The sequence below is a fragment of the Bombina bombina genome, chromosome 1 (assembly GCF_027579735.1).
Source record: "Bombina bombina isolate aBomBom1 chromosome 1, aBomBom1.pri, whole genome shotgun sequence".
Lineage (NCBI taxonomy): Eukaryota > Metazoa > Chordata > Amphibia > Anura > Bombinatoridae > Bombina > Bombina bombina.
In genome coordinates, this window is record NC_069499.1 from 295,698,146 (window position 1) to 295,711,841 (window position 13,696).

General features: G+C 36.7%; 1 protein-coding gene across 1 annotated transcript in view; it reads right to left on the reverse strand.

Annotated features, from left to right (window-relative positions):
- LOC128657712 (integrin beta-5-like) overlaps window positions 1-13,696 on the reverse strand; it is a 32,260-nt gene that overhangs the window by 15,761 nt on the left and 2,803 nt on the right. The window contains exon 3 of the mRNA XM_053712117.1: window positions 4,229-4,451. Within this exon, the coding sequence (XP_053568092.1) occupies window positions 4,229-4,451 (223 nt within the window). The remainder of the gene's footprint in view (window positions 1-4,228; window positions 4,452-13,696) is intronic.

Sequence of the window (13,696 nt, forward strand, 5' to 3'; positions counted from 1 at the left end):
CAGAACAGCAGCCTCTTTAAACGGGCTGCTCTGACTTCCATCATTCTGCAAAACTGGCGGTGGACACTGCAAGGGCCAGTCACGGACACCAGTGTCCGTGTACGGACACCTTGCCTATCCCTGATCCTGAGACACAATTATTTTGTGTTTCAGGATGAATTCTATTTTCAGACTAGGGGGAACGCTATGGGTACCAGGTTCGCCCCGAGTTATGCCAATTTATATATGGGGTAATTCAAACAACAATATATTTATGACTCTAGACATGGGGCGAGCCTGGTATTCTATGGACGATATATTGATGACCTGATCTTCGCTTGGAGAGGTGATATATCATCTGCAAATGCATTTGTGGAACATCTTAACAATAACGATAGGGGCCTGTCATTTACTAGCTCTATTAATAATGAGACAATTGTTTTTTTGGATCTTAATCTTCGGCTTGTTAATGGGAAGGTCACTATTACAACTTATTTTAAGACAGTAGACTGTAACAGTTATCCAGATTTCACCAGCAATCATTATTATCTGTGGAAAAGGAATGTCCCATATGGACAGTTTAAACGAGTATGTCGTAATTGTAGTACACTATCAGATTATGACATGCAAAGTATGATTCTCAAAGAAAGATTTATGGAGAAAATATATCCGTCCCCTATTATAGATCAGGGATATAGAAGAGACAAATTGGATGATAGGGACGAATATTTTTCAAAAAAAAAAATGTAGTGCAGAAAGGAAATCATGTGAAAAATCATACAATGTTTATTACACAATATAATTGCAATCATAATTTGATAAAAACAAATAATAAATAAACATTGGAATATCCTAACTAAGCATCCGATTCTAAGGGAACTTAAAGGGCCACTGTAAGTAAATATTTTCTATGCCTGTTACTAACTACCTACCCCAAATACGCTTTTAATCAATAGCATTTCATTAACATATCTCTACCGTATATCAGAAATCTTGTCTGCAAATTGAATTGTTTTCCAAACCCACTCCTTGGGTATCCTTTGCTCTGTACCAATCCATTAACAATACCTAGGTTTCAAAATGGCGCTTTAAACACAAAGTTATTGGTTTAAGTATTTTGAACATGCAGTGCTGAAAATAGTGGGCAGGATAACGTGACATCATCGGCGAATAAAAGATATAACTTTTAGAACGATATGAAACTTAGTTTTGGAAAAATATAGGTCAGTAGGTTTTAATTAATGTTTATTAACTTTAATATGTTAGTTGTTTAGCTTAAAAATTATAACAGAAAGTAATCCTTTTAATAGAATCATAACCTACGATAGTTTTCAAAAAGGCTATTAAATTCTAGCTCCAAGCTAAATAATGAAACATAAGAAAAACACTGTGTCCAAAATTTTAACAACGGGCAAAAGGGCGATACCTCAGGGATCTCACAGATGTGGGGTGAAAAGATGCAAGATGTCTGTCCATATTGGACACAAGAAACAAAAATTTCAATTTAATGTGACCAAACGGATCTATTCCATAGTTGGTCACATATCTTGTGCATCTAACTATAGGATCTATCTCCTCTCCTGAATCTGTGGGATCCAATATGTAGGTCGCACCTGTAGGTGGCTCAGTATCAGGTGGCCTGAACATCAACGTAATATGAAGAACTAAATGTGAGAAAATCCCAGGCGCCTACCCTAAGGAGTCTAGGTTAAAGTTTCGGATATACCAGTGTGGTTATAAAATATATGTATTTTAATATATAGATACAGATGATTAAGAACAATGAATACAAATTAAAACAAATTACAAGGCAAACTTCATGGATCCATGATAAAATACAGTGTGTTACAAATGAAATAAAAACACTGAGATAAAAACAATACACAATTAATCCAAGGACAAACAGGCTCATCTTGCTTTGAGATTTCATTTCGAGTTTCCTTTGAAATTCATCTCCTTAGGGTAGGCGCCTGGGATTTTCTCACATTTAGTTCCTTACACTGGGTAACAGCTAGGAGTCACCCGCTTGCAGGCTCATAGGTAATATGAAGAACTATAAATGACATAGTGTTTCGAGACATTGTAGTGCTAAACATAACGGTGATATTAAATGCTTTTCCATTTCCCCGATAGAATTAATTCCTAAATAGATTCTTCAGACTGGTATTTAGAGTTTGTCATCTACCAATGTCCCCCTAGCAACTCTATTATATGGGTCACTTATTAGTTACACCTCAATCCACTTATTCTTGTGGGTTCTAGTTACAGAGGACATTTATTTCATTATATTAGTTGGCATCCCCTCCTATAATAGGTAGCTCTTTTTATCACCTATACTTTTATCATAGTATCTGGGATATCATGTGATTTTGTGTAATTTAATTATTATTTTTTCTATTTGATGGACCCGTTGTGTGGTCCTTATTAATTATATTTTTTTTTATACTATCATCTATAATAAGTAACTTTTGTCATCGCCTACATTGCTATTATGGTGATCGAGATTTTATTTAATTTTTTGTTATTTAAAACTCATGTTATTTAAAACGATTTAGGGGGTGATTTTCCTTATGATTAACAATATTTTTATGTTTATATTTAGTGATCACTTTAAAAAGTTCACTAACGTTTACACATGTATTATATATGATATACGTTTAGAATGTTCTTTCCTCTTTAGGTTTATTATATAAGTTATGGTGATATATGTGTGTATATATATATATATATATATATATATACACACTATTGGTCTTTTTATACTATCTTATTCTAATGTCCATATTATTATTGTGAATTATGGGTATTTTGTAAATCATGTTGTTATTTATTAATGTATTATTTTCAGTGTTCCTCTGTCATTCATTTATTAGCCTACAAGCATGTTTGCTATAGAATACATAGTAATTTTTAGCTTTCAATGTAGCATGGTCTATCAAGCAATTGTTTTTAACTACCGATTTCCCAATAGGGGTGTGGGCAGCAACCGTTCACTGATTGGCTCGAGGGTCATATATGTAGAGCAAGGAATTTTAGTTAGTTACAGCCTGATGAAACAGCACTAAATGGCTGAGAAACGCGTTGCTGTATATATGTGTTTTTAATAAAATTGTTACTTTTTAATTACCCTTGCTCTGCGGAGTATTTTACTTTTGGTGTTTGTGGGTATCGTAATCCTTTTGCTGAGACACAGAGGATGAGCGCCCTTTTTCACACACCCTCCAGCCATTCCAGTTGATTGGCGCAGGCATCGAGGATGCCTCTAAAGCCTTCGACCGGTGAGACACCATCACGTGATCAGCTCCTGCTAGCTGGAAGTTAGTCTATCGGGTGACTTAGAGGTCCCGGCCTGTTGTGATTGGCACCGCTTGTGCCTTCTCTTATGTGAGTAGCCATCTGCTTGGTCTGTTTGTGTACTCTGTGTACTTTGTGCAGACGATATTGTCCTATGTGGCGCCTCTCTTTCTGTCTCTACGGGATTTTGTCATCAAGAATGTTAACTCAAATAACAACTACATGTTTAAAAAGTGAGAGAAATTATACAAATGTGTTTCACACCCCTTTAAATATACACTGACAGTCTCCCATAACATTATGCAACAGAGACCAAATGTAGACCAGCAACCAGGTAATTATCTCTTTTGAGAAGGTGCACGTAGGAAAGGCAACCTCCAACTAGTACAACATACAGCAAAGTAAACACTCCACAGCACCATATAATCCTTAAAGGGACACTAAACTCAAAATATTTAATTCATGATTCAAGTAGAGAATACAATTTTAAACAGCATTCCAATTTACTTCTATTTTCTAATTTGCTTCATTCTTTAGATATGCTTTGTTTAAGAAATACCGATGCATATTGTTGAGCCAATCACACGAGGCATCTATGTGCCACAACCAATCAGCAGCTACTGAGCCTATCTAGATATGCTTTTCAGCAATGTATATCAAGAGAATTAAGCAAATTAGATAATAGAAGTAAATTAGAAAGTTGTTTAAAATGGCATGCTCTTTCTAAATCATGAAAAAAAAAATGGGTTTCATGTCCCTTTAAGTTGCTTTATTGAAGAATACAAACAGACAGGTATGCAACGTTTCGGGATCACAGTCCCTCAATCATGCCCTATTAAAGGACCGTGATCCTGAAACATTGCATACCTGTCTCTTTGTATGCTTCAATAAAGCAACTTAAGGATTATATGGTGCTGTGGAGCGTTTATTTGCCATTGCATTATGCAGCTTTTACCTTTTGGTTCCACAGGCATCAGGACACGTTGGGCATTTCTCACACGTCTGTCCAAAGGCTCCTGGCTCAATGCACTGGCACTGACCGCACAAACAGGTGCCCTTCCCACTACAGAGCTGGCCATCCTCCGACACACAGCCGCTGATATCTGTGGTGCAGTTGCAGTTGTCACCAATAAAGCCAGCGTGGCACTTACACTCTCCACAATCACACTCTCCATGACCTACAAAAAGCAAGCATACATTGCATTTAAAGGAGCAGTTAACACAGAGTAATTTCAGGACATTTCTGTAACATATCAGCCAAGTGTAAACATTTTCAAAGCAAATTATCACATTATTTGCTGCCGTTGTTTTTCAATAGCTAAACTCCACCTTTCACTAGCTTTATTTGGAGCAGCCAAACCACCAGGCCTTTTACTGGAGCAGACAATGTTAGAGATATAACTTATGGTAGCAAAAACGGCTTTGTTTTGCAGTTTGCAATCTAATAATCCCTGATGAAGTCAAAAAGGCATAGATATGTAGCAGGGTTAGGCCTGAGAATTCTGCAGTGTATATTTTTATATACAAGTTTCATTCCTAAAGCACAGGAAAATGGTACAAAATAAATAATAAAAAATATAATGCAAAGTTGTTTTAGTACAGATCATAAAACATTTTATATTACACTCACTGTGTTCCTGTCCCTTTATTAATGGAATTAAATACAGTTTCAAACAGTTATCTTCTTCTATGTGATTGCATTAATACTGTTATCTTTAGTGGGCACAATTTATTTTTTGGGCATGTATAGGCCTTTGGCATGTGACAGAGGTCAAAACAAATAGTTATCAATCCCACTCCTTAAAGGCACATTGTACTGTAAAATTTTGCCTTGAATGTTTTCTCAATTATCCATTTTACCTGCTAGAGTGTATTCAATTGTTATTTTGTTATTTGAAATAGCTGCTTTTGCCCCTTAAAACCGGCACCTGTACTGATTATGTTTGTATGCTCAGTAGAAAAGCTATGTAAACTGGATACAACAGTGTAAATTAACCTCCAATGGGGAGGTAAAGAGAGACATTTTTGTATTTGAAATAGCTGGTTTTGCCTGTTGAAGCAGCCAACTATACGAACTATGAATAGGATTGTATGCCCAGTAGAAAAGCTATACAAACAGGAAATAACGTAAATTAACCTTCCAGTAGAGGGTGGTAAAGAGAGATATTATTGTATCTGAAATAGCTGGCTTTGATTATTGACCCCCCACAGCCCTAATTGGCATTTCAATACCTAACTATTAGACTCTGTACAAAAATATACTTTTCTTTTTTTAATTTTTTATTTCCATGCTCTATCTGAATCATGAACATTTAATTTAAACGTTAGTGGCCCTTTAATAAGCCCTTGATCCACCCCAATGCGTCAAACAGCAGTGCAATGTGCAACAATGCCCTCAAGACAGCATGTTCTACTTCCCACGTACAAAACAAGACCTTTTTATTTCTATAAACACATTTGCAGTGTTGTTAGCCAGTCTAGGTCAAATGATCTTTACTGGGCCAGGAGACAGTGATGTGTTTTTACTCTCAGTTTCAGACTAGTGACCAGACAGGACTCTCACTGTTCTGTCAACAACACTGCAGCTTGGCCTGATCCTGCTTAAGAATTCCAACTATAAAGCTTCCAAATAAAACCCAAGGAAAGTGTTTAAATAAAAGCTGCAGTGTCACCAGAGAGTCAGATATCCATGGAATACAGAGGATGTTTATGTTTGTAAATCTAATTGTCACACATGACTCTCTTGCTTACAGTGATGAGGCAAATGCAAACACCGCTCTCACAATGGCTTAAATCAAATGGATACTTGATTGGCTGCTGGTGAACCAACACAGCTAATTATGTCACTCATGCACTTTATAATGTGCAATGTAAATGAAATTGCCCAGAGCAATACATGTTCTAGAAAGAGATCACACTGTGGACTTGGAAAGAAGTATAAGAAAATACTAGCAAGCAGGACTGCTTTTAAAGGGACAGTCTAGTCAAAATTAAAATCCCGCGATTCAGATTGCAATTTTAAACAATTTTACTTTTAACATTGAATTTGCTTTGTTTTTTTAATATTCTTTGTTGAAAGCTAAACCTAGGTAGGCTCATATGTTAATTTTTAAGCCCTTGAAGGCCGCCTTTTATCTCAGTGCATTTTGAAAGTGTTTCACAGCTAGACAGCGTTAGTTTACATGTGCCATATAGATAACATTGTGCTCGCTCCTGTGGAGTTATTTGTGAGTCAGAACTGATTGGCTAAAGTGCAAGTCTGTCAGAAGAAGTGAAATAAGGGGGCAGTCTGCAGAAACTTAGATACAAGGTAATCACAGAGGTAAAAAGTATATTAATATAACTGTGTTGGTTATGCAAAACTGGGGAATGGGTAATAAAGGGATTATCTATCTTATTAAACAAAATTCTGGAGTAGACTATCCCTTTAAATTAAGGTAATTAAAACAGTCCATGGGCAGTTCAATTCTATTTATTAAAGAAGGACATTTAAAGGGTTAAAAACAAATATAGAGCATACAATTTAAAAAAGTTTCCAATTTACTTCTATTATCAGTTTGTTCCCATAATATTCTTTGTTGAAGACATACCTAGGTAGGCACCTGGAGCACTGAATAACATTCTTGCAAAACTGCTGCCAAATAGTGCTCCAAAAATGGGCCGGCTCCTAAGCATGCGTCCCTGCTTTTCAACAAAAGGTACCAAGAGAACAAAGAAAACTTGTTAATAGAAGTAAATTAGAAAGTTGTTTAAAATCGCATAATCGAGCCTGCTTAGTAGAGGTGGGCTATGGAGAGAGGCAACAGCCATCCAAAGTAAGAAAGGTAAAAATCATTAGATCCCACTTACAAACCTTGTAACTGACAGCTACCGCACTAACAAAAAATCCCAATGTCAGGAGCACTCAATTCAAATTGTAATTTTATTTTCCATCTTCATTTAAAAGGCAAAACAAAAGCGGGATTCATTCATATAGTGGCAGCCACCTGGCTCAAGATGCGGTATTCAAGCAGCGTCTGATTGGGAATGTAGCTATATATTGTACCAATAAAACACCATATAAATGTTCCCATGGTATTGTTTGTTGAAGCGATACCTAGGTAGGCATATGGAGCTCTACATGGCAGGTGCTGCCATCTAATTCTCTTACAAATGGATAATATTCTTGCAAAACTGCTACCATATAGTGCTCGAGACACATGCATGCTCCTAAGCTTGCATCCCAGCTGTTCAAGAAAAGATATAAAGAAAATTTGATAATAGAAATAAATTTGAAAGGTTTTTAAAACGGCATGCTCTATCTGAATCATTGGGTTTCATATCCCTTTAAGTAAAAAAAAAAATCGAATTTCTGTTTATACATATAGACTTTTGTAATGTGTAAAATAAATGAATAAACCATTAGTTTAAACTTAATTGAAACATTTACATACATGCAGCACAATGAAATATACACAGTCATTGTTTTCCTTGTATAGAAGTTTCAGTAGTTTTGCATATAAAATAATGGTACCATAGCAATGAGCATAATTCTAGACATTACTAGATGCACTGGAGCGGACATTCAGCTGCTTCAGATGCCAACACAACATAGCAAAAAAGGAGAGGGATGACCCTACCCCTAAGCAATGATCACCCTGAGCCTAACTGCTTTTTCTTGTTTGGTGATGAGGTTTGGGATGAACCTAAAACAACTTCCCATCTGCTCTCAGATATACTATTTATATAGTAGAGTAACAAGTCAGTGAGCTGTCTGTCTATATTCTGTATAAAAATAATACTTTCTTTCATGTAATTGGCAAGAGTCCATGAGCTAGTGACGTATGGGATATACAATCCTACCAGGAGGGGCAAAGTTTCCCAAACCTCAAAATGCCTATAAATACACCCCTCACCACACCCACAATTCAGTTGATCATATTTGCAAAGCAGCAACTTGGATCTCTTTGCATACATTTACTAAATTCTACCATTTTGATGTATTTGCTTCTTCAGAAGCAGTTTTTGGTAGAAAAGTTCTTCAGGCAGCTTTTTCAGTTTGATTCCTCTGCTTATGTTTTAAGTTTTTCTTTTCATTATGGGAATAATTTATATTTTGGGTTGTGGATTATTTTTTCAGCGAGAAATAGCTGTTGTTTATTTTTATCCTTCCCTCTCTAGTGACTCTTGAGTGGAGTTCCACATCTTGAGTATTAATATCCCATACGTCACTAGCTCATTGACTCTTGCCAATTACATGAAACAAAACATAATTTATGTAAGAATTTACCTGATAAATTAATTTCTTTAATATTGGCAAGAGTCCATGAGACCCACCCTTTTTATGGTGGTTATGATTTTTTGTATAAAGCACAATTATTTCCAAATTCCTTTGTTGATGCTTTTTACTCCTTTCTTTATCACCCCACTGCTTGGCTATTCGTTAAACTGAATTGTGGGTGTGGTGAGGGGTGTATTTATAGGCATTTTGAGGTTTGGGAAACTTTGCCCCTCCTGGTAGGATTGTAAATTCTTACATAAATTATGTTTTTTAATTAGAAGGTCATCTGAAGATATTAGAATTTTATTGGACAGCATAAGTATTTAATGTCTTGACTTTAGATCACTATTTTATTTTGTCCAAAAAAAAAATCTATGCTGGTACCCACTCTAAACCAGCTACATTTAGCCACCAATCAGCAAACGCTAGCCAGGTGTTGAACCAAAAATGGGCTGGCTCCTAAGCTTACATTCCTGCTTTTACAAATAAAGATATGAAGAGAACGAAGAAAAATTATAATAGGAGTAAATTAGAAAGTTTCTTAAAAATACATTCTCTATTCTGTTAAAGTTTTTGCAGTATGATTATGCTAAGAATGTTACAAGTTTTTCTATCAGTAAAAAATAAAGTTATTTCCAACCTTCTTCATACTTGAACACCATTTTTATACTCAGGTCAAGTTATAATGTAATTTTTCTGCATGTCTTGTATATCACAATTATTATATTACAATAATATAAAAAGTGAAATATTTTTAACTCCGGAGAATATAAAAGCAGTTCAGATAAAAAGGTTTGGCTTTCTGAATGTTTGTATACTTTCTGTAAAATAGGGCAGCTTAGAGAGGGGATTTGACCTTCTTGTCTTCTCTTATATCTACTCACTAAACAACTCCTTCCTACTTTCAACTCTCTCTTCTACCCACCTTCACCACCCCCTTCATCTGCCTTTAGTGCTTAAGACCTGGCAGACTACTTTTTAAACAAAACGTATATCATCTGAAGCAACATCTTAACACAAGCCTTCAATCTTCCAACTCCACCCTTGGTCACCCCCTCTGCCACTGACAATGAAGGGAGTTCCTTATTGTCTTCTTCACGCCTCCCTACCTGCCCACTTGACCCTATCCCTTCACATCTAATACTGTCTCGGTCTTCCACTCTCCAGCTCTTTCTCACATCTTCAACCTATCCCTTTCTATCAAACATGCAAAGGTCACCCCATCCTCAAAAAAACCATCCCTCGACCCTAATTCTCCAGCAAACTACAGACCCATATCACTGCTTCCACCAGCTTCAAAACTCCTGGAAATACTAGTTTTTGATTGCCTAACCCACTTCCTGTCCAGCAACCCCCTGCAATATGGCTTCCTTCCCCGACACTCAACTGAGACTGCCCTCACCAGGGTTACCAAAATCTTCTTTCTGCTAAAAATAAAGGCCACTACTCTATACTATCTTACTTGAACTCTCAGCTGCCTTCTACAACATTGACCACCCCTCCTCCTACAAACTCTCAGCTATCTTGGTCTCTGTGACACTGCCCTCTCTTAGATCCACTCATCTTTCTAAAAGGTCCTTTTCTGTCTCATTTACTGGTGACTCCTCCTCTTCAATGGCTCTGTTGGAGTACCTCAAGGCTCTGTCCTGGGCCCTCTATTATTCTCTATTTATACTTCTTCACTGGGTTAACTTATCAACAGCTATAGTTTAAAATATCTCCTCTAGGCTGCTGATACTCTCCTTCTGTCCTTTCTCATGTCAGTGGCTGCTTATCTGGCATGTCATCCTGGATGGGCTCTCATCATCTAAAGATTAACATGTTCAGGACTGAGCCCCTTCTAGCCCCCCCACCAGCTCTACTCCAATTTCTGAATTTTCTATCGCTGTTGGCGGCACCCCATTCCTCCCCAAGTCTGCTTCCTTTGACTCCAATATGTCCTTCATACCCCACATCCAATTGCTTTCTTCATCCTGCCGCAACCACCAATGCAATATCTCCAAATTCGTCCATTTCTGAGAGCTGACACCACTAAGCAACTAATCCACTCCCAGGTAATCTCCCGATTTGACAACTGTAATAACCTACTAATTGGCCTTCCTCCTTTCAATCCATTCTAAATGCCTTTGTCAGGCTAATCTACCTTCCTCGCTGCTCTGTATCTGCTGCACCACCTCTCTGTGAGTCCATTCACTGGCTCCACATTCACAACAGAATTAAATAAAGAAATCTCACCCTGACCTACAAAGCCCCCCAACTTGTCCTCACTTATCAACAAATATACCCCAGCCCTCCCCAAAAGGTCCAACAATGACCTGCTCCTTGCAACTTTTACTATCACCTCTTCCAATGCTAGACTACAGGACTAGCATTGGAGGAGCACTAACCCACTGGAATGCACTTTCTCACGCTATACGACTTTCCCCTAATCTGTCCACCTTTAAACACTCCCTAAAGATATTTTTGTTCAAGGAAGCCTATCACCCAACTCAGTAACAAATCAACTTGCCTAATAGCTGCCCTCATCTTACTCCACACTAACATCATTCTCACCTTTGCAGTCCCCACCTCCTGTTTCTCACCCTCCTACCCTTCTAGATCGAAAGTTCCCACTGGAATAGGGCCCTCAATTCCTCCCATATTGGTTTGATAAATTTTGTCCTGTCTCTTAAAAAAATTGAATCATCGTTGTACTTTTATCTTTTGTACCCATGGACAGCTCTGCAGAATTTGTTGGTGCCTTATAAATAAAGTATAATAATAACAATAAAAGTGTAAACAACAAAATGTTATGTAATTTAGGCAATATTTATATAACAGTTTATACGTGCAACCTAAAGGTAGTTTTATATAATTTTGAATACTTTTGAATATAGTACCCTCAGAAAGAAAGTACAGTACTGGAATCAGAAAGGTATTAGCTGTTGTTTTTAATAAATATAGGCTATTTGCATTTTTTTTAAGGGTACAACAACACAATACAGGTAACACAATTATATGCACACATATGACAGTTCTTACAGTATCGTCATTACAAGTACAGGATAAATTGGGATATACATATAACAGATTACATCATTCACTTGGGTACATTTAAGTGTTGTATATATTACACTGCTCATAATAATACAAAACATTTGTAGCTCGTAATATATTGTTGTATACGTCTGATTATATAATCGTTCAATCCACCTGTATGTGTCCCTCAGTATTTTTTCCTTTTATTAATAAAAAAAAACAATCCTGTTACTTTAACTAATCTAACAATTCTAACTTTAGAACTTCATATTTATAACATTACCACTTTTCATAATAGGAGGGGAAAAAAGGTGGGGGGTTATTTTGAGAAGAGAAGTAACAAAATGTTTCAATTAGTATTTCTTCAGAAGAAAAGGGTCCTAGTTTAAGGAGGACTTGACTCAAATAACATTGCCCATTCTACTCAAATAACATTGCCCATTCTACTCAAATAACATTGCCCATTCTCCTCAAATAACATTGCCCATTCTCCCCTCAAGCATTATCTCATGATGCATGAAAGGTTTGAGAATTTGTTTCTGCTTTCCAGGTGACATTTTTTTCTAAAAAACTTTTCCACTTCTTTAAAAAGGGAGGTAATCTATGTTTAGTGCCTAATAGGGCATCTTGTTGTTCAATGAATAAGTGCTTGTATAGGTTCCTTTTAAATTGAGTCATGGTTGGGGGAGATCTAGAGCACCATAGAGTTAAAATGCAATATCTCGCAATTAAAGTGCAAAGGGTCAGTAAAGGTTGTAAGTTATTGCCCACATTGTTCCATGTAAACAGATATATATTGGTGATATTAAATAAAATTTCAATAGACAAAACCAATCTGAGCCAGTATTGTAAAAGACCGCAGAATCGCCTAATCAAAGGACACTCATAGAAATAGTGAGAAAGAGAAGGATTAGGCAAAACAACATTTTATGCAGTGGTTTGGACATTGAGGATTCTACTTCACCCACCTACTAGGTGTAATGTAGTCTCTATTAATTAGTCTTATCTGTGCCTCCCGTAGTGACATTGCCATTGTGGCCGTTTTAGCTTTCGTGGGGCTATTTTTAATAAATAGAATAGTTATCTCATTTGTGGTGTCTAATGGCAATTTTTCCAAAACATCGGTTTGAACTTTATTAGTTTGCTGTTTTAGCAGCTCTTGATAAAATTCTGAGATCGAGAATCAACCCATAGTAAATGGCAATTGGGAAACTGCAAAAGGTGTCTGGTTTCAGAACTTTGGATTGGTTTCTTCTATTGTTCTGATGTAGTGTTTAAGCTGCAAATAAGCATAGAAATGTTGATTTGGAAGGTTGAATTTAGTTCTCAGGTCTTGGAATGTTCTCAAGGTATGCAACAAAGGATTTAGATCATCTCCCACCCTTCCTAGTCCCCTCTCCCTCCACATAACAAAGGGTGCATATTTATCTCCCTCCGGGAAATTAGCGTTGCCTTTGATAGGTATTTGGGGGAGGGGTGTGGGCATTTTAGCATTTTATGAGCTTGTGACCATGCTCTGAGGGGGTCCCTATATAGAAAATTATTTTTTATATTTTAAGGTAAGTCTTTTATAGCACGGTAAGGAAGATAGGCCAGGGCACAGGGAGCTATAACTGTCTCTTTTAGGTGTTTATCAGAAAAGTGGGATGGGGCTAATTGCCAGTCAGTAACCAATCTTATCAGAGTTGCCCAGTTATAATATTGAATATGTGGCAAACTCTTCCCTCTCCATATGAAGTGGTTTATAGTTCTTTCTAATTTCCTAATTTCTCCTTTGGTTAACAGAAAAGGCAGCATAATTAGTGGGTATAGGATCTTAGGGAGCAAAGACATTTTGGATAAATGTATGCGTCCAGTAAGGCCTAAAGGGAGATTTTTCCAGCTAGTTAACTGGGAGCAGACCGAGTCACACTGAGATCATATGTTAAGTTCATATAATTTATTTGGGTTTTTGTGTAGATTTATACCTAAATAAATGAGTTGGTAACTTCAACAAAAGGGTAATGCGTTGGATCAGAAGTGTGTTTATGTAACCACAGAATTTCTGACTTGGAGTTATTCGTCTTATATCCTGAAAGCTTACCAAACATGTCAAGGGTCTCTAAAATAATAGGAACGTGAATTTTTGGGGAGTCTACAAACAGT